The sequence below is a fragment of the Crotalus tigris genome, unplaced genomic scaffold (assembly GCF_016545835.1).
Source record: "Crotalus tigris isolate CLP2741 ecotype Arizona unplaced genomic scaffold, ASM1654583v1 scf7180000018304.516572, whole genome shotgun sequence".
Taxonomy (NCBI): Eukaryota; Metazoa; Chordata; class Lepidosauria; order Squamata; family Viperidae; genus Crotalus; species Crotalus tigris.
Window position 1 is genome coordinate 172,002 of NW_024096932.1, and position 24,619 is coordinate 196,620.

Sequence of the window (24,619 nt, forward strand, 5' to 3'; positions counted from 1 at the left end):
GTCTAACACAAGGGTAGGCAACCTTGGCTCTTTTATGACTTGTGGACTTCAACTCCCAGAATTCCTCAGCCAGTATGGCTCAGTTTGGAAACCTCACCATTTCCCCTCAGCATGGCTGGCTCAGGAATTCTGGGAATTGAAGTCCATGAGTCATAAAAGAGCCAAGGTTGCCTACCCCTGGTCTAACACCACTAGGCTTGTTTATTTATGTAATTTATAAACTTATCTATATTGTAAAGGAAGAAAACATGCACTTAGTTTTGGATTTTACTAAATCATATGTACCTATCTTTGAAGCAGACTAGCACCACCACTAAATAAATAAATAAATAAATCTATCTATCTATCTATCTATCTATCTATCTATCTATCTATCTATCTATCTATCTATCTATCTATCTATCTATCTATCTATGTCTCTTGCTATCTTGCTATGTAGCTATCTAGCTAGCTATCTCCATCTCTAGGCAGAGGAAAAAGGTAGAGGAATAGAGCAAGCGAGACAAAAGGGAAGATAATGAGCATGGATATACTGTAGCATCTATCTATCTATCTATAATTATACATTCAGCAAGGTTTCTTAGCTTCAAAACCAGTATTAAAAAAGAGTGTTACATAATGCGTAGGACAAATTAGCATTTCCTTTAGGCATAGAAAGTGAGCATTAAATTGTAAATCAATTATCTTTCGAAAGCGAATCAACCTGAGCACTAATCCCATGCTTTCAAACAGTGCACACTGTAATTGGTTATGGCAAAAAATGCATTACCATCATTTTCCATCTTACCCACAATAGCAAAGCAGAAGTGCAAAGAACCCAGCAATGATGGTGACGGTGCCTCCTAATATCGCTGTGAGGAATACTGTGTGGTAGGCAGAGATATCTTTAGTAACCGTTGTAATAATGGAATCTGTGTTTTTAATCAGAGAAAGGAGATGCAGGGAGAGATGAAGAGAGGATAATAAAAGTTACTGGTTTTGTACTAGCGCAGAAAGCATTCCTATCTTTCCTGACTGTTCTTCCTTTACATTCTGACACTGGATCGTTCAGCATACAAGGAGACATGGATACAAGCCTCCAGCAAAGACAGAACAGAGAGAGGTTCACATCAGAGAGCATGAGATCCACAATTTATTTATTATAGAAGCAGTTTAATAGCAACAGCACTTAGACTTTTATACTGCTTCACAGTACTTTATAGCCCTTTCTAAGCGGTTTATAGAGCCAGCATCTTGCCTCCAACAATCTGGGTCCTCATTTTACCCACCTCGGAAGGATGGAAGGCTGAGTCTACCTTGAGCCGGTGAGAATCGAACTGCCAAACTGCAGGCAGCCAGGACTCAGCAGAAGTAGCCTGCAATGCTGCATTCTAACCTCTGTGCCACCATGGTACGCAATAATACCCAGAAGGCCCTAAGATCAGTTTCATTCATTGTCTCTAGTCTATACTGATGTTGGTTCTACCTCAGTCAAAATCATTCAAGCAATATACCTACAAGTAGGTTGCAGGTTATAACAGCAATTGGGATAAGAATTTGGCTGCTGTTGTACCTTTAAGACCCCAGAGAAGAGGTGGGAGTTCGAGGCAAAGAAGCCAGTGGGTGAGAGCTGCAAATGAGAGCTATGAACAGGCAAATACTAGGGAAGGGAGGCAGGTGTGTAGGTTCAGTGGGGGGCACTGCTGGGAGGCACTATGGAGTACAGGTAAACACCTAGGCCTGCGCATGGGCGGGTGCCACAGTTGGGTGTTACAGAGCACACGTGGGGGTACGAGTGCCACATTGGGTGAGAGGTGCCACAGACAGGTATTATAGAAAGCAAGCTGGTGGAAGCAAAGGCAGTGGGAGCAGTAATGATTTGACACCTGATGGCTTTCCCATTGACTTTGCTTGTGGGGAAACCAGCAGGGAATGTCAGAAATCATGATTATGTGACTGTGGGCTCACTGCAATGTCATAATTGCAAGCCAGATGGCGGGCACCCAGACTACAATCATGTGACTGTGGGGATGCTACAATGGCTGGAATGCCAAGGAATGGCTGTAAATCCCTCTCAATCAGCACTGTCATAACTTTAAACATTGTTAACAGAGGACTACCTATATAGAGAGAGCATTCATCCAACAAGATACATAGATCTGGATCATACTACACAAGTAAGGCATACTATAAGCACATGCACTTGTCTCCCTGCTGAAGGTTTAAATTCACGTTCAAGCAAAAATTTAATATCTAACCTGAGTAGACTGCATATGGGAGTGAAGCTAATGACCCCTCATTAGATTTTACAACATGTACTCTAAATAGGATATTCCCTCACTCTAGGACAGGGGTCTTCAAACTTGGCCCTTTTATGACTTGTGGACTTCAACTCCCAGAATTCCTCAGCCAGGCATGCTGGCTGAGAAATTTTGGGAGTTGAAGTCCACAAGTTATAAAAGGGCCAAGTTTGAAGACCTCTGCTCTAGGAACTCTTTCCTAGGCTCTTGTTAGGAACTGAATTACCATGTGTGCTAGATGTTTACTAATATAAATCTGTGCATATCTTGTAATACTAATTGCACTTACTTCGGTATCATTTAGGTAGGATATTGCAAGACCCCAATTTATTATGACCCAAAGTCATATTTCATAAGCCTAAAGAAACTCCACTTTCAACATAAACAACAGATAAATCCCATCATCCCAATTAAATTTGGGAAGAATTCTATGTCTTGTGTTCTGACTTTGTGAAAGTAATAAAAATTAAGACAGACATAAAATAATTTCCATTTCCCCAGTTTACCTCTAGTTCCGGGCAATGGGGCTGCTATCCAATATCCCAGACTTGCAGCAGTATATGTCCATACTAAGTGATCATCCATGTTCTTTACCATTCCCAAGCCACGGTTAATCCAAGCACCTGGTAAGACAAAAAAAAATATGACATGTATTCTTTCAGACTTTCAACTAAAAACGGATGAATCAAACTTTAGGCAACTCTTTTATACTCATAGTGACATAATCATAATAAATGTATTAGAGGCAGATCCATCTAGTCCAGCATTGTTTTTCTAAAAGTAGTTAAAGATGTACTGCTCTATCTTTAATACCTAGAACAAGGTAGGCCTCATTTAAAAACAGGTGGTTCTACCACTATACAAAGTTAGGATAGCCATATCAAGTACCCCCGGGCATCCCATGATCATGTCTCGGGCAGGCCACTTTTATGACAAGTTGCAGTGTTACATGGTCACGTGACTCTTTTTTTTGCTGGTTTCAAATGAATGGGTTTGCTTTACGACTGTAGTATTTACTTAACCACCACAAAAAAGGCTGGAAAATTGCTTCTGATCACATGGGTGTCTCCACTTATGACCACAATGATTTACAATCATAATTTCAGGCTCAATTAGGATCATAAATTGAGGGCTACCTATATTCCAAGTTATGCCTCAAAGCAGCTAAGCATTTATTATTAAAATGTAGACCTTAGCTCAGACTTGTCAAACACAAGGCCCTCTGTTGCCCAACATTGTTGGCCCCCACATGCTTGCCACCTGTGCATGTGCTGGTGAGGCGAGGCACGTGGCGGGGTAGGGGTAATGCCATGCTGTGGCCCCTGCATTTGGCCCCCGCCATCCAAAATCATCCTCCAACTTCACTGCACATGCAGGAGCCTCCCACCCGCCACCCCATCTGCGACGGCCCTGATGTACAGGAAGGGCGTGGAGCCCCCATCCCCAAAAGGCAGTCGGGAATCCACAGCCCACGCAACACAGGTGGGTCTGAGCACTGCAACCACTAGGCCGGTCCTCCAAGGAGCCAGCGGAGGCAGAGTGTAGAGGGGGGGTATGGTTGCTGCGGGTGAGTGGAAAGTGCTATAGATGGATGCTAGGGAGCTTGCACAGGTCTCAGGGGGCCTCAGATAGGTCGGTGTGGGAGGGCAGGCAGAGGCTTCAGGCAGGCGGGATTGTGCTGCAGTTGGGCGGGAGGTGCTACAGACTATGATCCCTGGGATCTGGTACTCCACAATGGACTTCTCCCCCCCCCCAAAAAAAAGGTGGTGAGAGCTTGTTATTGGGGAACCTGTAACTTTCCCTGCTGGCTTCCTCTTTGACTTTGTTTGTGAGATACTGGCCAGGAAGGTCACAAATGGTGATCACGTGACATCCCTCACTACAACATCATAATTGTAAGTTGGACACCAGAGTGGCCAGATTGCAATCACGAGGATGTGGGGATGCCGCAACGGCTACAACTTGAAAAAAATGTCGTACATTTATTTTTTTCAACTCTGCCACTGCTTTGAATAGTCACTGAATGAAGAGACATAAACTGAGGACTATCTGTAGACTGGAACCTGTACTCAAAAACTGGAAATAAGCATCCTGGATCAGCTGGATTTGCATCTAAGAAAGCATATTTAGGATCATCTCAATCGGGATTTTTTTTTTTTTACAAATAAAGGAAGCTGATAAAAACTAAGCTTTTTTCCAATCATAAGCAATACTATTTGGCTATAAGAAAGCACTCACCAGTTTTCATATCAAAAGTCCAGGCTGAGATAGGTTCCCCTGCTTTTACCTCACTTGTAGGCAGAAGAGGTAAGGTGAGCTGAATGGAGCCATCCACCTGTAGTTCTTTCCCACCTGAAAATACCTTTACGCATATTGCAGCAAGGGGAGTCAATTCAATACTTTTGACACCTAAACATATAGAAAAGGTGGTGTTAACTTACTTTCTTGATAATGGGAACATATAATAGTTTTGAGGCACCTTCATAAAATGAGTGCTATTTCCAAGTCATAGATGTTTTTTTTTTCCCCCATCTCCTATGGCAGTGATGGCGAACCTTTTAGAGACTGAGTGCCCAAACTGCAACCCAAAACCCACTTACGCATCGTCAGGTGCTGGGTGGGTATGCCCCATTGGCTAGGTGTGGTCAATTGGGTGGGCATGGCCCATTGGGTGGGCGTGGCTGCGGTGGTAATGGCAGACTGGGTGGGACTAAAAAGTTCAATCAATCAATTCCAACTTTGCAAGATCTTTTTTTTCCCGGCGAGAAGTTGAAATTGATTGATTGATTGAACCTTTTTTTTTTTTGCACACGGCGGTGGAGGCCTAAAGCAAAAAGATTTTATAAAACCCAGCTGAAGGCCTAGGACTGGGGCGACGGCGCGCGTGCCCACAGAAAGGGCTCGGAGTGCTGCCTCTGACATCCGTGCCATAGATTCGCCACCACTGTCCTATGGGCTCCTGTCAAACTACTATTATAGCTATTTAATCTGAACCTGGGAATATCCTGGAATAGAGGCAAAGGTGCTTCTGCATATTGCATACTGGAAATGCCAGCTTTGTTTTATTTAATGTTTTGTTACATTCCAATCAACAGATAGATACATAGATTGTTATGACTGTAAAAAAAGGTGACATTTACTGTAGTAGTTGATTAAAGTAATCATATGTGAATTTAAAAACAGAATGAGTACTGTCAAGATTTTAGTATCTTTTTTGAAAAAAGCAGATGGTCATCCTCGTCTATAGCCTACTTTCTGCTGAGCAACCCCCTTTTCCTTTCACCTGTATTTTTCTAATTATCTGATTATCAAATTAGATTGGAGGTAAAATTAGCCCACTAAAATAAAAATAAACATATGCTCTCATGAGCTTTTCATTTCATTTGAGTTTAGAAATGTGGGCAATATTGAACTTAACCACCAGATGGAGATAAAAACAGAAAAGCAGTTACATTTCCAACTGTTCGTAATTAAATATCAAAGCATGTTTGAGATGACACCCAATCCAAGAGAGAGATTAAGAAGTGACAGATCCCATTCACCACCCAGGAAGGCTTTGGCAAGTGGAATTCCTATTTTTCAAGGAATATTGGCATGTGAATACTTGCCAATGGATTGATACAGCAAAAGGGACCAAGCACCAGTTCTGATTTGTAGAGAGTTTTATCTCTGGAGGCATTCAAGCCAAACAAGCAGTACTGTAAATTGGCTCACCTTGATTGAATTTATTGATCTAATACTCCCTTCAAGCCAAATGACCTAAGCCAATCGTGCAAGGATATTTTGAACAGTGACTTTTGCATGGGAGGTCATTTGATACTATCAAAGGATAACAAATCCGCCTTACATCTACCTCAGTATTGCCTAAGCTGGGATACAACAGCTTTCCACATATTCAGACAATTGCTATCAATGAGAAGTATTAGATGCTTCATGAGGTAATCTTATTTCCATTTTTGTACAAGGCTATACTACATGAACAAGTTACAGAAATAAATGTACTGATACCAGTCGCATGGAAGGGCTATGTGCAGCACAGTCTTATACACATTTAATCAGAAGTCTGATTTAATTGACATTATTTTTCTTATTGATTAAAAAATGTTATTTCAACAAGTTTTATAGAAAACAGAAAAAAGTACTAAAAGGTTAATAGATTAAAACACTTATATAAAAATAAAGAGGAAGCTGTCTATACTCTTTTTTCCCCCTAAAGAATTTGCAAAGCTGTATGCATAGAAAGTAATCTGGAAAATAACAAACAATACAAGGAACTGCTTTCAATCAACTATCTGCCTGAAAATAGAAATGGAGTATGGAGTAAATGAATCTTTGGTACAAAAAACAGAGGTAGAAACTAGCCATCTTCCTTTAATCTATTTTAAAGCTATACCCTGTATGCTAGGAGTGTCAAATTGCTGGTTTCATCATACTGAAACCGCACCCACCCCACTGCCGGCAATCAAAAAGAGTTGCGATACCTCGCGACACGTCACGTGACATGGCAAGTTTGACACCCGTGCTGTCTGCACTTATTTGGGAGCATTGCAGCTAATTAATTAATCAGGCCACATGAAGCTGAAAGACAATGACAGCCACACGGCAATGCCCCTCCAGCACCAAAACACTCATAAACTACTGCATGCCCTTAGGATTGAAATTGTTTTTATATTTTAATGCACATATAAATTATTTGAAAGAAACACCAGAAATTTCAGTATAATCTAAAGATGAAAAACAGAATGCCCTAACTGTACTGTTAGTTAGTTCTTTAAATGCAAAAGGGGGAGTTATGTATTATTGATTCCAGCCATGTTCAGCTCCCTGTACTGGAGCTTGGAACAGATGAAAAAAACTAGACAGATGTATCTCAACCACCCAAGTCCTACCAGGTAATGGCTGATACTAGACTTCATTATTACTATACTCATAATTGCTGGATTGTAGGAGCTCTCTCGATTTTTCATTTGCACACATTTCATACCCAAATTCCTAGATACCCCAAACATATCAATTCTTTAAAAAAAATGGTGCTTTTCAAAAAAGTTAAGTATATTTTTTTGCATCACCGTTTTTGTATCTCCATGCATCTAAATTGTCCACCTCGTCAAAAAGAACTTTTGATAGTTTCCCTTGGGTTGTTTTAATATCTTTTTCAGAGGCTCTGCCCTTTCGAGGACAAATTACTCCATTCCACTCTCCCATTAAACATCCACTTTCATATGGTAAGTTCATTGATTTAGTCATAATTTCTTTGTAAAAAGTAACTTTGTCTTCATTTGGAGCATGAATTATCATTCTCAAAATATTGGCCATAGGTAAAGCAGCTTCCACCCACACGTCTACCATGATCCTCAGTCAGTATCAGTTCTGGTTGTTTAGAAGTTAAGTTTATTGTTTAAGTTGCAATGCTGCAATTGCAACTAGAAACTAACCAGCAATTTAACAATACTATATATGTTATTTCAAATGTGCAAAATTTATTGTAACTTCGAACCATCATTAAATGAATGGTAGAAAATTGAGGACTATCTATATTCCCTCCTAAAATGGTAGGGAAAAGGGGGAGTATTATTAACATGTCAATTAATTATGCAATAAACTTTCCTGCTGACTAAAGTTACTATCTCAAAAGCACGGAAAAACTAAGATAAATCTTTTTTCCCTGAATACATGATTTATTTAAAAAAACAACCAAATCACAGAAACTCTGAGCAATATTTTAATTAAACATTGCTTTATTCGCATTTTCCTCCTTTATGTTGCTACATTAATAAAGTATAGAATACCTTTTTCTGCAGCAGAAATATTGAGTACAGATGCCTAAAATTTATTTCTCCTTCAAATAATATATGCATCTATGATCTATTGTCAAATTAATATAAACTTCATTTCTTCTCTTTTTGGTTTGTTTTTTTTACTATTCCACTTATCGTCTTTATCATTTTTCCCTATTGCTGATGTATATCTGTTTCATTAGAATGAAAAAATAAACATAAAATTTTAAGTAGGGATGTGCTGGGCATTTTGGCTTTGGAACTGCAGTAAATCTGTAACATAAAGCATATCATCACTACATAATTTTATCAGCTTGTAGACTCAAGGATGGCTCCTTATGTCTGCTAAATATCTCAGTCGACCATTACTCATCTATAAGGTTACATTCAAGGCCCACAATAAGGGGATAAATACTGGCATAGAGCTTTTAAAGATGAGGTAAGAAGGATAAAACCTTAAGAATTAACGATCAGTCTGACCTACCTGATTTATTTAAAAGAATTCCTGTTGTATAGAAAAAATGTTCCACTTTTAAAAACTGTTGCGGCACTGTAAGATACGCTGTTACATTAGTGATATGGTGGTTCACAGGAAGTTTAATTAGGTATTTTGGAAACTGAACACTTGGCTGAGATTTCGCATCTGAAAAATAGGTATAATTTTAAACCAGGAATTGAGCAATGCTTTGTTTAAATAATCTTATGACCAAATAAGAAATACTTGTTATTTTTTTAACTCTTTCCAAGCAATTACATATACTTGAAAATATTCTGGAAATACGCTACATGAAGGCTAACATTAGAAAAGATGACATCATAAAAGACAAAGCAACGATGTATACAGTACCCAATTACAAAGGTGATACAAACAGAGCTTACAGAGCTTTCTAAAAATATATTAAAAAGGTTCTTCCTAACAAAAACATTCTTGTTCTGTTTTTGTCCTCTTTAATCCCAGTTCAGAATGCTCCATCATCATTTATATTTTAATTCTAATCTGAAATAGATTTTGACAGGAAAATCAAGAGAGAATATCTGCCCCAGTCTTTTTTCAACTGTAAATAAAAGACAAACAATACAAAGCAAGAATTGTCTACGGCTTTCATTTGACATTTGTTTTCCTTCAATTGCGACCAGCAATTTTTCTGTAAGTAACAAAAAATCTCCTGTAGCACATTAAATACTAATGCGTAACAGTACAGCATGTCAGACCTTTTCGCTCTAAAGTGCCACATCTAAACACATCCTATATGGGGAGCAACAGGATGGCACCCTGAGAAGACCAAATGGCCTTGAGGTGCATAGAGCTCCAAGATCTGGGACTTTAACCTATCTAGTTCTGGATGGGGTTGCACTACCTCAGAAAGACACAGTTTGCAACTTGAGGTTTTTCCCTGGACTCATAACTCCTAATCAAAGAGCGGGTGGCAGTTACAGTTAGGACAGCTTTTGCACAACTTCGGTCGGTGTGCTATATGAAACTTTTCTGGGATCAGGAGTCATCTCATGTTTGGACCACTACAACATGCTCTACATGAGGCTTCCCTTGAAGAGCATTCAGAAGCTTCAACTGGCGTAGAGTGCAGTGGAGTGGGCAGTTCTTGAGGTCCCTAGGATGACCCATGTCACACCACTGCTCTGCAAGGTGCATTGGCTACCGGTCTACTTCTGGGAGCAATTCAAGGTGTTGGTTATTACTTTTGAAGCCCTGCAGGGCATGGCCCATGTTCCTTGAGGAACCACCACACCCCACTGGGACTGGCCCGCCAGACCCACGCCAACACAGGAGGCACGCTGGAGCCCCCGTCAGCTAAGAAATTTTGGCAGGCAGCGTTTAAGAGAAGAACCTTCTTTGCCATGGCTCCTGCCCTTTGGAACATCTTGACCCCTTAGATGAGATCAGCACCCACCCTCCTGACCTTCCACAGAAGCCCGAAGACCTGGCTCTGCGAGATGGCTTGGGGCCCTAATGGGGAGCATCACACTGGAGGCGGTTGATGAATTAAGAGGCAATCCTGCCTTCCCCCCGCTGCACCTTCTGTTCCTTCCCTCCCTCATCTTTTAATTATAATTTTATCTGGATTGGGACTTTTATTTTATTGCTTTAGAGAAGTTTATATGCTATGATTTTAATGTTTTAGGCTGCCAGCCACCCAGAGTCATTTCATTATAAGTGGCAAATAAATTTTAATGAATAAACACATCCACAAGATCTGAGTTTTTTGCTCAAATGTTGAAATCAGTGTTACGCTGGCACAATGCCAAGCACCTGAACTGTGATCATGCAACCATGGGAATGTTGTAATAACCACAATTTAAAAGGATTGGTCATAGGTGTTCTTATTAAGTGCTGCCATTAACTTTCCAAAGGTCACTGAACAAATGGTTGATATGTGAGGACCATCTGTGAAAAATATAACATGGACAAAATTGTCCTTGCAATCTTGCATTTGATTCAGTCCCTTAGCTTTAAATTCATTATTTTCTTCTAACTCCTTATTACTATTTAATTTTAAACTTCTTGACTCTAACAAAAAAAACTAATTGTTTATTAGTATTGAATCAAAGAGACAGAGTTGTACGTCTGGCCGCTGGGCGAGATCAGTCAAGACTGGGAATCTCGTGGTCCAGGACAGGCGTGGCAACTTTGGCCGACTGATCTGATTGGACAGGAATACAGTCTCAAACTATTGGTGGATTATCCATCTCCAGTGCTGGAGAAATATTTATTCTTCCAAAGCAATAAATGAATAATATGCATTTAAGTGCTGTACTCAAGAGGATATATTATTTGAATTAGTCAGAGAAGACACAAGTGCAAGATCTTGTTTTTCTCAATATCCAATGTCCATTTTCTTTTCTCTTAGGAGATGGTGTAAATACTAAAAAAACATTATTTTTTTTTAAAAAAACTAGAAGAGGTAGCACTAATTAAGTCACCTTTACTTCTCAAACAAGACACAGGTGAAAGAACATCTTTTATAACATTGTTATAAAAACAGCAACAACAATAGCCTTTCGTTCCTTTTTTCTCAAGAGATGTTTTTCAAAATACCTCTTATTTTGCATCTTGCGTTTTAGACAGCAAGCCTGGAGAAGCTGGATTAATTTAATTTATATGCAGTGACCCATTAACATTCCCTCATTAGATAGAGGAATGGAAAAGGATAGGTGTTGATAAAAATGTGCGAAGGCAGCTTTCAGACAGCTTTTTCCTTGCTTGCCACATGTAGCAGAGAGAGATCCTTCAAGAAGACAATTTCCATCTTCAACACAAATAGATGGAGCAAAACAGAGGCATGAACGCCAACAGTTCTATAAGCCATTCATTGTGGGTTACCACTGAAGTGAAATAATACCTCTATTTTAGTGCTGAAGAGAACACATTCTAGAATGGCATTAAAACGAGTACATATGATGTTGTGGTAAAGAAGGGTGCGACTAGGGCTTAGAATTCTCAGGCTCTAGTCATTTCTCTCTTTTGTGTTTGAAACAGTCACTGCCTCTCAACTTAACCTCCATTACTGAGCTTCCAAGAGGATCAACATAAGGCCAGAAAAGACCTGCATCTTCTGTCCAGCCAACAAATCCACTAACACGAATTAGCAAATTAAGCATTCAATAGAAGTCGACAATTGTTGTTTTACTAAAATATAAAATAATTAAAATGCCTCTAACTCTTTGCATCTATTGCTGGCAGCCCCTGCTTAAAAACACAAGCTGGAAACCATACTGACTTCAGCACGTGGCTATATCTTAAGAGGAAATGGTTTGCAAACATGGGTATGTTCTGTTGCTACTTACCAGATAATTTCCCAGTAATTAAAACTGTATCATCAAATAGCCATATATTTGCCTGGCTTTGGGGGAACAATGAAAGTGTAACAGAAGAATATACTGTGGGAGATAAAATAATAATATATTACATAAGAATGTATTATAACACTGTTGCCATGAAGAATAGTAAAAGTTAGATAGAAAAGGCTATATCCTCTGAAAAATGTAATGATTATACTGATTTTGATTAAGTAACACAGAGATTCAATTCCATTTAGCAGACTTCGGATACAAGGGGATCACCTTTCATTTTGGACAAAGGATACCTCTTGCTTGGTAAAGAAGAGTCAGGTAAGTTACTTTTCTCAGGGCTCTGCTAAATCAAGTTTTTCTCATAATAAAACTTTCATAGGATGATCATTGTATGAGAAAAGTCCTAAGTTTCTCAACACTTTTTAATATTTTTCTATAAATCAACTCATACACTTACCATACTTTATTTTAAAAATAATGGAAATTTATAGATTTTTGTACAGGCCTAATACATTTGATTGTATAGAAAATTTTATGTATGGCATTAACAGTGGAAAAAGTATGGAGGTAACTTCAGCTAAGATTTAGGAGTATAGATGTACTAGTAGGAATCTGATTTTTATAGAGATAAGGATAGGATTTGTGTTCCTTTTTTTCTTGCCTCGAGGAGAAGGAAATAGAAGCTTTATGTCATTTTGAGCACGATTCTTTGCAATTTTGCTAGACAGGCTCTTTACCTTTTGAATGAAGAATATATTCAGATTTTTTATTCATATGTATCTTAATAAAAAATTGGAGTTTTCAATACATACATTCCCAACAGACAAACAACATGGATTGTAAGTTTACATTTCATCTCTAAAAGTGCTATTTTTTTAAAGTAATCTAATATGTGTATAGTATATTAAGTGTAAAACGTTTCCATCTGTCCTGTTTGCCATTGTTCACTCCCTAGAGACTAAAATGGATGTTCTGAAACTTGAGCTGGCCACAAACAAGGAGTGTATATTGCAGGTGGTGACCCTTTGAGAGCTGTATGTAATGAAATTTCATTTTGATATATGTCGATTGGTGTACATTCAAAGTGACAATAAAGTTGTTGTTGTTTATTATTATTATTATTATTATTATTATTATTAATATTTAAAACCATTTGACTGGATTATTTGGTACTAATTTTATATCTATCTCAAGACTGTGCACCTTTTCAGTTTAAACTGAGCATGATCTATTTTAGATTTTATATGAGTAAATATGTAAGGAATACTTTTAGTATTCTTCCATGGGAGGAAGAATGAATATATGTCCATTTATGTATGCAGAATGTCCCATGTTGTTAGTTGAAAACACAAGTTATCCTCAACAAAGATTAGACCGGATGATACAACAAGAAATAGAAATCCAAAACACTGGAAAAGCCATTGGGAAAGCTAATGAATGCAAATTATACATAAAAGGCAAAAAATAGAGCAAATACATGAAATTTTGTACCATGGTAGAACATTTAGTAAAGAGAAAAAAACAGATTGACAAAATGTAATTGTGCAAAGGTTACTAGAAAGATAGTGTATCACATGTGATCTGTTGTGAGAAATGAGTGTTTTATTAAAACAACAAATGTCTGTGTGTAAGAGCATGCTTCTACTCATTTTATTATATGGAAGTGAGGATTTGGTATGTTAGGAGGAACAAAGGTAAATTTAATGCAATGAAAATGGATTAGTTAAATGATAAATAAAAGAAATTGGGTGAAGACTGAAAGAGTGATGAATATAGAAAAAAAAACAGAAATAAGTGACCAGTATGAAATAAATGAATTAATTGTTTTGCTCAGCAAAAATGAAAACTGAATCACAACAAATAAAAAAGGAGGATAAATGAATAGAAGGAAAAGGAAAATGGAGAAAGTAAAGGCTAGATGAAAAGTACATGCCCCCTAATTTACCTAAAAACTGGTTTAAAGAAAATATTTATTGTAGCTTGTTTACTTACTTGGCATTCTCCCAGTTTTCCAAGGTAAAGATGTTAACATATAACCATCTTTATAAGAAACAATGGTTAAGCTCAGACCTAGCTGATAGGGAACCTGTATCAATACTGCTCCATTTTTTCCAGTTAGAGTAGAATTTGTTTTAGTATAGTTGACAAAGACGTCTACAACAGCTTGGTGTAGATATTGATGACTGATTATATCATTAACTTGCACTTTCAGGGTAAACATAGGTCCTAAAAGAAAGAAAAGAAAAGAGAAATCTCAATTATTTTAATTACTTCAAAAAAAAGAGTGGGTCTTTGATTTCTTGGGGATGCACTTTTCAACATCTAGAAAAATATTTGCAGGTTTCATGACTTGAGAGAAAGCAAAATACAATTCATATTACTGGATTGCTGAGACTTCTACAGAGAAATATATCTATGCATTTTCTTACTTATATCCCATAAAGAGTGTCCTGATTTTCAATATCCATAAGGATGCTTCATGCATATTTCCACCCTCAAGTGAAAAAGTGGAGAGGAAGAAAAAGTGTGAAGTGAACTATGGCACAGTATCAATATAAAGTTCCTCTGGATATTAATGCCATAAATGGAAAAGGAAATAGAATAAATACATTTCACCATGCAAGATAGGTTGATTTCGTATCTGGTAGTTCACAGTTTTCTTTAACAAACATTCAGTTACACCAAGAGCAATCAAAAGATTATCTCATCTGAAGCTAAACCTAAGTTTTATATAATTTAGAAGCTGACGTTCTCTGACAAATTACACCTACACATCCTGAAATAGTGGAGAATTTTAAATCCTATTTTTCCTGAAATATTTTGTTCCTGAAAAGTAAATTCCCATGCCCCCAAAAAACCTTGTTTTCCTGAAGATGCCATTTCACTACAACAGCTAATGCTGTAATTCTTTAGCTGTGGTTTTGATTTTAAGGCCAAAAAAATTTACCCTGGAATAAAAATGCAAAGATTAGAAACATGAATCAGGAAAGATAAATAATGTTTATGCATGACAGAATTGGTCCTGATTGGAAAATGAAGATATCAAGTATGGAAGCACAAGTAGGAGAACAAGATCATACTACAGATAGTGAAGAATGCTGCAGCTCTAACCACTTTAGACCTGCACTTTCATGTTCTGGAATAGAGATTAAATAAAGATTGATTAACTCAGATAAAACATGTTATCTTTGGCTCACAATTTCCTCAATTACCAGTTAGAAAATACCATTAGTAATTAATATGATTCTTGGATGGACTGTACTGATGGCCCTCCAGTTGCAACCAATTTTTCATCGACCGTTTCAAGTTATGGCAAAGGTAAACAAAAAGTACTTATGCCCAATCCCCAAAGTTACAGCTGCTACAGAGCCTCTGAGGTCATGTGCTCAATATTTGGGCACTTGGCAGCTCATTCTCACTTATTACTGCAAGGTTGCTACAACTCCCCCTACCTGCCTATATCCCCATCTCTGCTCTTTTGGGCCCCTGCACTTCACAGCCTCTGTTGCCCTGCACTCTGCTGATTTCTGTCCTTTGCTATCTTCTTATTCTCCCTGAACAAGCATACCCAGCCTGGCCTTTCATAAGCAACTACTGGCTGCATGAGGTCTTTTTCCCAAGATCACATGGGGTGGTTTCCTCATAACATTACAGAATTACATGTGGCCAGCAGTTCCCTCATGAAGGGCCAGATTAGGCCTGCCTCAGCAGCAGTGGACGCAAGAAGATGGAGAAGGTCTGGTAGGGTGATGGGAGTAGTAAAGCATGAAGCTACAGATGCTTTGGAGTATAGGGCAATGAGGGAAACTGGGGCTTTGCACCATGTTGCTGGGCTGGGTTGGCTGAGGTGCTGGGCCCATCTCATGCCATCCAGTCACGTTTCTGATAATGAAGTTAGAAAGATGCAGGGAAGGGGAACGAAGCTGTTGCTTTCAATGGACATTTTCAAGCACTGGAAGATAGTCCTTCTTGTAAAATGGTGAAAAAGGTAAGGTTCTACATTTAGGCAAGAAAAACCAAATGCATAGGTACAGTATAGGTGGTACCTTGCTCAATAGTAGTAACTGTGAGAGGGATCTCGGAGTCCTAGTGGACAATCACTTAAATATGAGCCAGCAGTGTGCTGCAGCTGCCAAAAAAGCCAACACAGTGCTAGGATGCATTAACAGAGGGATAGAATCAAGATCACGTGAAATGTTAATACCACTTTATAATGCCTTGGTAAGGCCACACATGAAATACTGCATCCAGTTTTGGTCACCACGATGTAAAAAAGATGTTGAGACTCTAGAAAGATACAGAGAAGAGAAACAAAGATGATTAGGGGACTGGAGGCTAAAACATATAAGGAACGGCTGCAGGAATTGGGGATGTCTAGTTCACAGGTCGGCAACCTGCGGCTCCGGAGCCGCATGCGGCTCTTTGAGCCTTCCCCTGCGGCTCCCAGCCTCCTCTGCCTTTGCAGAGAGAGACAGAGACAGAGAGAGGCAATTGCGCTTCCCTGCTTCTCTCTCTCTCTCTCACTCTGTGTGTGTGTGTTTTTGTGTGTGTGTGTGTGTTTGTGTGTGTATGTGTAAAAGAGAGTACACTCACAGTGTTCTCCGAGGAGCTGAAAAGCTTACTGAGCGGAGCTCCTCCCTTTGCTGCGTCTCTGCAGGAAGCAGGAAGCAGGAAGGGCAGGAGAGAGCTAGCTAGCCCAGCTAGGCTGACTCAGGAATTCTGGGAGTTGAAATCCATGAGTCATAAAAGAGACGAGGTTGCTTACCCCTGAGCTTGTTGGACAACAGCTTGAAGCTTGCCAGGTGAGCAGCAGATAGGAGGGGGGGGAGAAAGAGGGAGGGAGGGAGGGAGGGAGAGAGAGAGAGAGAAAGAGAGGAAAGAGAGAGAGAAAGAAAGAGAGTGGGGGAAGAAGAGTGGCAGACCAAGGGCAGATAGAGAGGGAGGGAGAGAGAGAGACACAGAGAAAGAGAGAGACCCTTTTGACATCTAAAATGAAGATAACACTGCATATATCCTTTTTTTACCTTTGTGTGTATGTAATTTTATTCTCTTAAAGCATTCTCTTGGTGATCATTGTTTTAATAGTATGGATATTCCCAAAAGTCATATTTTTATTTTTAATGTGTGTGTGTGTGTGTGTGTGTGTATATACACACATACATACACATACACACACACACACACGCACACATATGTAGGTCAGACAACAAATATATTGTCTGACCTACATACACATTTATTTTTAGTGTGTGTGTGTGTGTGTGTGTGTGTGTATATATATATACACATACATACACACACACACAAACACACACATACACACACACACACCTATAATAAAGGTAAAAAAGGATATATGCAGTGTTATCTTAATTTTAGATATCAAAAGGGTTTTGCGGCTCCCGGTGTTTTGTTTTTGGTGGGAAACGGGTCCAAGTGGCTCTTTGAGTGTTTTGGGTTGCCTGCCCCTGGTCTAGTTTAATGAAGAGAAGGACGAGAGGGGACATGATAGCAGTGTTCCAATATTTCAGAGGCTGCCACAAAGAAGAGGGAGTCAAGCTATTCTCTAAGCACCTGAAGGCAAGACAAGAAGCAACGGATGGAAACTAACCAAAGAGAGAAGCAACCTGGAACTAAGGAGAAATTCCTGACAGTTAGAACAATTAGCCAGTGGAACAACCTGCCTCCAGAAGCCGTGAATGCTTCAATGCTGGAAGTCTTTAAGAAGAGACTGGACAGCCATTTGTCCGAAATAGTATAAGGTTTCCTGCCTGAGTAGGGGTTTGGACTAGATGACTCCAAGATCCCTTCCAATATTATTATTATTAATAATAATAATAATTAAAAAAATCAGGCGAGTCCAAGTATTGTACTGATTATTTGTTGTAGAACTAAGAAAACTCACATTTATATTCCCCAGTTCACTACAGAACTTAATGGAAGTCTTTAAGGACAGTCTTTTCTCATCCTGATTCCCCTCATAGATTTGCTGATGTGGCCATAATACAAAAGGATATCCTCCCTCTCTACTAGACCATCTTGAGCTTCAAGAAGAAATATAGAATGAAAATGCAATAATCTAATTTATTCAAAACTTTTAAGTTTATTAGCACACATTCATTATTGTGCAAGGCAGCTTCCATTTTGGCTCTATGCTAGCAAGCACTCAGTTCTGGTGATCAGAAATAAACTATAAGTGCTTTTTACTTATTTATTAGTGCTACTTATTAATGTAATCAATAATGGGTGAATACATATTAAAATAATGTATGTTTCAAGGCTCCTCAATGGAGACAGCAATGGATTCCTGGACGCTATGCCTTCAGATGTGATTGATTACCACTTGAATTACTGTCAATGAAGGCTGGCCTAAATATTTTCTATAGCTAATGTAAGGACAAATACATGTAGCAACCACTTCTGTTTTGCTTACAAACAAGTTCAAGATTCTGACAGTCCTTTAATACATGTGGAGACAGTGCTCTCCTATAACAAGTTGTTCATTTATTTATTGTTATTTAGAAATCTCACTTCCTCAATTCCTAATAACTGGGCATCATCCTCTCCACAGCTATTTAGTGACCTAGTTTTGCTCAGTATTCTCAAATATAGGAATATATGGTATCATATAAAAGCTTCAATTCCACAAATCTATGCTTATAGCCAAGGACTGAACTGTAAAGGAATTACAATCAATTAAATATACAGGTTTGGGATATAAAATGCTTTAGCTTAGTTTTCCAAATACAAAAATAAATGCTTACTGAGGCTAGCACTTTCCAAAGTATTTTTTTTCCCCAAGAGTACTTCTTAAGTACAAATAGAATCTTGGATTTTATATTTGAATTTGAATATATGTTTCATTATATGCATCTTGCGTACCCTTTTCCTAAACTCTTATCTGCTAGTAATTTTAAGAAGGAAGATAAATGAATCTTTCTTTAATCTAGGAAATATGCAGCCTTGAAAATGATACATAATCCTTCCTTTAAAATTACTTAATTTTTTAAAAAGCATATTTTTGTCTTTGAAAGAAACTTTAAAAAAATAATTGTAAATCATATTTGGAAAAATTTGCTAATCACTAGCATACTGAATGTCACTGAATCAAATTTGCATTGCTACTTATTGGAAATATGTGTTTTGCCAATTCTAGATGTCAAACATATACTGTATTGCTTCTTTAGTCACCCCACTGGAGTTAACAGAGGGGAGGACATAACAATTAACTCAATCCACTGTGCATATTACTCTTATAGGTAAGCATTAATAAATACAGAACCGGGTATTTCAAACTATGTTCCATCAAAGTTTAGGTTATATAAAAACTTAATATATTTACTTGAGAATCTAAGGACAAAACATTTCAAACAGCCAATTTTCTATCACTAGAGCTTCACCTCTTAAGCAGGACTTAAAAACTCAGGTTCTCGGGTCTCATTAAGTTTGAAAACCTTTGCTAGAGTCATCTGTGGTCAGCAAGGAGTTGAGAGTGGTGAAAAGAGACAGGTGGTGGGATCTTTGGTGCCGCTGCATCATTAGGTGACAAAGACAATTACATACCATGGCATCTGCCCCTGGAAATCTGGAAAAAATTGGGTGATGAGAAGGAGAGTAGTGCAAGGTGGTGGAAAACTAAGTGAAGATCTGGAAGGCAGCTGCGATGCTATGCAATACAAATCAACTTCATGAGCTGTCAGAAATGGCAGTTGCTATGGGCCACCGTTCAGGTTGCTAGAAGTAAGGAGGACTGATAAGCACAACAGAATGTCATTAGAGCTGGCAAGGCCAGGGACTAGAAGGGTGCCTTAATAAGGCCTAGAATTCTACCATTGTTCCCACTGTCTGACAGACTGATGAGAATCTGCCACTTTGAGTGGCAAGGGCCTGGCTTGCATTGGAAGGAAAGGATGGGGGGGAGGGGGTTTCTCACATTCTCTTCCTCAGCACTAAATCAGCCCCAAAAACTTTTTACTGTCTTTTCAGTTTGCCTTATTTCAAATATTCCTGATGCATGCTTCAGATTTTCCAGAAGCTGTCTCCAATATGCATTTCCATCTCACTTGCTAAGGATCTCAGAGCCCCCATGCAGGGTGATTTATTTGGTCATAGCTGAATGAACACCATCATTTTCCATGTCTCACTCATGCTATTTCCTGCTCAGACGTATTGGAGATATGAAAGGTGCATTGACCTATAAAGAAGAAATCTGTTATGCTGAAGATACCAGTCTTCCTACTACATTAACTCAGCATGCACCAGTATCGCAGAAGGCCAACAATAAAATTAGTTAATAGAGTCAGCTCACCCCAGTATGACAACTCATGGGGAAGCTGTGCCTATCTGTAAGAGTCTGTCACAGGTCTGGAGGTGGGCCAGGCACACAAACACAGACTTTTTCTTCTAGTGAACTGATAAGTGGAAGGTGAGAATAGGAATTTAATTTCCCTTAGGAAGATGTTGCTGTAGGAAAAGGAATGGCTATTGTGCTGTCACCATAGTCTTAAAAAAACAACAAAGTTAACTGGGAAAAAACTGACATTTGCATTTAATTGTACTATATATGTTCTGTGCGTTTTTAAAATTCATAATGAATACTTCAAGAAAGAGGACATTTAAACTGATTACCATTTATATTCAAATATTAATTCCAAAACTTAAAATAAATAAATATCTGCATCTGCATCTATCTGGTGAAATCCATTTTAAGTAATTGTGACTAAAACAAATAGTTTATCTGTAGAAGCAGCAGCAAATAAATGTATTCCAGTTCATTCAAGTCTGAACACATCTCTTGGATCAGTGAATAAATCATACTTTAAATTAATAGAACAGGAAATAGTATTTTTTAAACTCCATATCATGACAAAGGCCATGAGCAAATTATATTATGAATAAAGGGCTTTGAATTTTTGATGGGTTCCAAAAATTAAGGCTACTCCCTTCTAGCACTGATGATGTTACCTAGCTGGCTAATGAAACGTTTGTGAGAAAACAACCAAGCTCAGACAGCACTAAGGACTCCTAGTTCAACGCTCAGCTACAAATATTCTCTTCTATTCCACATAATGATGGTCTTCTAAATCGGGGGGGGGGGTCAAACTGCCAGCCTGTGGGCCAGATGCGTCATGCCAAAAACGTGCCCACCCAATTGCTGGCAATGGAAAAAAAGTTGTGATATGCCACGACACATCACATGACGTTGTGAGTTTGACATCCCTGTTCTAAATAAACCACAATTGGTATAATGGTAAAGTACAATGCTTTATATTCAAATGTGTTGTATGTGTGACAGAAAGAAAATTGACACATCTGAGCTGTGATGCTAGAGAAAGCTCCTGTGTTATTTGTTGGACAGCAAAAATAACTAACTAACAAGTACTGGAGAGTATAACACCAGATGTGTCATTGGAAAGTAAAATCACAAAACTGTGCCTCATTTATTTTGGCCCTGCCATGTAGGGGAGTTCACTTATGTTTGGAAGAATTAGCAGTAAAAGGAAACCAGGCCACCGAAGAATACAGTGGCAGGACACCATCAAAGATGACACCAGCCCTAGAGCATAGAGCAACTCAAAATAGTGCCACCAGATTGGATGATGTGGGGAGACTTGGCCCATAGAATGGCCAAGAGTCAGACACAACTGAATGGACAACTACTTCTTCTTTCTTCTTCTTCTTCTCCTTCCTCCTTCCTTCTTCTGCTGTATCTGCATCTGCATCTATCTGGTGAAATCCATTTTAAGTAATTGTGACTAAAACAAATAGTTTATCTGTAGAAGCAGCAGCAAATAAATATATTCCAGTTCATTCAAGTCTGAACACATCTCTTGGATCAGTATGATCCACATGCTATTTGTGCAGGTTTTTAGAGATGTACAGGTAGTTCTCATTTTCTGTAGCTAAACAATTGTTAAGTGAGTTTTGCCCCATTTTACAATCTTTCTTGATACAATTGTTAAGTGAATCACTGTGGTTGTTAAATTAGTAACAAGTAATTAAATTAAAATCTGGCTTCCCTATTGACTTTGCTTGTCAAAAGGTCGCAAAGATCACATGACCTCAGGACACTGCAACCGTCATAAATATGAATCAGTTGCCAAGCCTCCGAATTTTGATCACGTGACCCTGGGGGAGGCTGCAATGTTCGTAAGGGTGAAAAATGGTCAGAAATCACTTTTTTCAGTGCTAAATAAATGGTTTTAAGTCAAGGATCATCTGTATAAGAGACAAATCTATGAAACAAAGAAGCCTCTGAGCAATATGCTGAAAGTAAATGTCAAAGGTTGATAAACTGGATTGTTTTAATGCCCATCTGCTCTTTGTCTACACCAGTCTCTGCCAACCTTGACGGCTTTAAATGTGTGGACTTCAACTCCCAGAATGCCCCAGCCAACACTGCAAAAATTTGCAGAAAGCAAGAGGAGCTGAGTATGTAGCAAATAGGAAACAAACACGGCTATGCTGGAACCACAACTATTTCTTACAGTTATTTGCTATAACTAAGTACAAAATACACATTTTGGAAAATCATTTAAAGCTGAAGGTGATAAAAAAATACACAAATGTATGCACACTATCTCAGGAAATAGTTGTTTCCATGGCAAAGCTGAGATTCTACAGAACTCTTTTATTTTATTTTCAAATAGCCACATTCCAAATTAGGGAACTCTGAGAAATAAGAACAGATTTGTTTCGAATGCCAAAACTCAGGTGAACTTATAGTCTTGATATAAACTCCAACCTTGCTGATTTCTCAGTCTCAATCCCCACTTAGACTGCTTATCAGCTGCATAATCCTAGGGACAGTGATTTAATTGTTTTTAATGCTACGCTATCGAGATTCATAAATCTTTTAAAGAGCACTCTTCCTACCGCTATTACACTTCTTATACACTATTAATTGTGTCCGCAAACAAGAGAATAATTTCATTTGTCCTGAGTACTAAAGTAGCTTTGTCAATATAGTTATTCTTTTTAATATTAAGGAGACTTTTAATCTTGCATTTTCTTTTAGCAAAACCATCCAAGGCAATGTACATAATAAGATAATACTTTTTTAAAAAAAAAAAAACAATCAACAATTATTTTTTCTCTAACAGCAGGCAGTCAGGAATGATCAGCCTTTAAATTTCATACCTATTTCCCCAAAGTTAAAACACTGCAACAAGAACATCTTAAAAATAAAACCAGGAAGAAATCCAAGCCAATATCTTTGGAGAAAGCTGTTCCATGTAGCAGCCACTATTGTATTGGACAGTATTTTCTCATGACCCCCAAAACCCCACCCCATCCTAACTATTTGTGGGAGGATACACAAACATGCCTTAAAAAGATGGGGCTGGTCATAGAGGATGGGGTCATTAAACCTTTTTGAGTTGATCAGTAGATTTGTCATTCTGACAATAGTCCTAGGACTTACAACAGTCCTATAAACCAGGTTAGAAAAAAGAGATGGCTGATCTAAAAATCATGAAAAGGCTTTATGATTGAATGGAAAATTAAACCTGGGTCTCCCTGGGTCCAAGTGTAGATCTTAATTACTATGCTGCCTCTGTATATTGGACAATCTTGCTAAATAGCTGTGATGAAAGGGACTATTAATAACGTGATTGCCAGGAAAGACATAACCAATAATGGTTCCTTCTTATCCAGGATTTATTTTTTCCTCTATGGGCAAGTGATTTCGCTGTTTCTTTTATATATATGCCTCATGCATGCAAAAATTATGTATTGCCTCCAAGTCCTACTGTGCTACCATGTTTGGATGTTAGTGGTGGTGGTATAGTGTTGGAAATGGAATGCCACAGTTGGAAATATTAACAAAAATATAGTTGGACTATATGACCTTGTGCCAAAATGAAGCACAAGGATGATTTATCAATTTTTGCCAATCCAATGATTTAATTCCTAACAGTCTTTATATAACCCAAATGATACCTGTATGCAGTGGTGAACAACTGGTTCTCTGTGTGGATGCCGCTTTTGGAAGTCCATTCTGGGCCTGGGCAACAAAAAATTAGCTACCGATTCTGCTGAAGTGGTGCGAACTGGCTGAATCCCACCACAGCCTGTATGTGTGGATATCAACAGATGAAAGGATTGAAATTTATATTACGTTATAAATCTTAAAGGGATTTTTTATAAAAATGATGTACTGTTGATTTGTTATCAGATAAATGGTCTAGATTAGAATGTATAAGGCAATTCAAATTCATATTAGAAATGTAAACAATAAGAAGGGATATTTTATCATACTTGATAGATATGTGAAAAAGCTAGAAAATTTTGGATTCAAATATATTCACTGGTTCAGAGGACTTTAAAGATTAATATACAGTTGGGATCAGAGATTTTTCTTTTGGGATTGATGGACAAATAGTTGGAAAAAGGGCCTTGGAAGAGGTCAATACAAATACCAACAAAAAGAAACACAATAGTGTGGAAACTATCATACAATATCTCTAAATCCACACATAAGCACACCTATACACACACACAAAACCTGCTTAGGACCATCCAATGCAGACTACAGCCATGGAGTCGCCAGATGTTCAAGCTATACTATAAATATGATGGGGAAACCAGTAAGCCATAACATCACTTTCTGATCCAGATAAAGAGGACTCAAAGAACAACATTAACTCCCCAAGACTATCTGCTCTTCAAAGTAATACCAAACAAGACACACAAATCATGCAGCTAAACCTATTGTAAATATATAGTAGCAGAATCCTGTAAGTTTGCAATTAT

At 38.2% G+C, this 24,619-nt stretch overlaps 1 protein-coding gene across 1 annotated transcript in view; it reads right to left on the minus strand.

Annotated features, from left to right (window-relative positions):
* FAM171B (family with sequence similarity 171 member B) overlaps positions 1–24,619 on the minus strand; it is a 36,568-nt gene that overhangs the window by 3,999 nt on the left and 7,950 nt on the right. The window contains exons 2-7 of the mRNA XM_039349966.1: positions 13,859–14,092; positions 11,861–11,953; positions 8,541–8,699; positions 4,518–4,688; positions 2,786–2,902; positions 788–911 (exon numbers count right to left, since the gene is read on the minus strand). Coding sequence (XP_039205900.1) covers positions 788–911; positions 2,786–2,902; positions 4,518–4,688; positions 8,541–8,699; positions 11,861–11,953; positions 13,859–14,092 — 898 coding nt within the window. The remainder of the gene's footprint in view (positions 1–787; positions 912–2,785; positions 2,903–4,517; positions 4,689–8,540; positions 8,700–11,860; positions 11,954–13,858; positions 14,093–24,619) is intronic.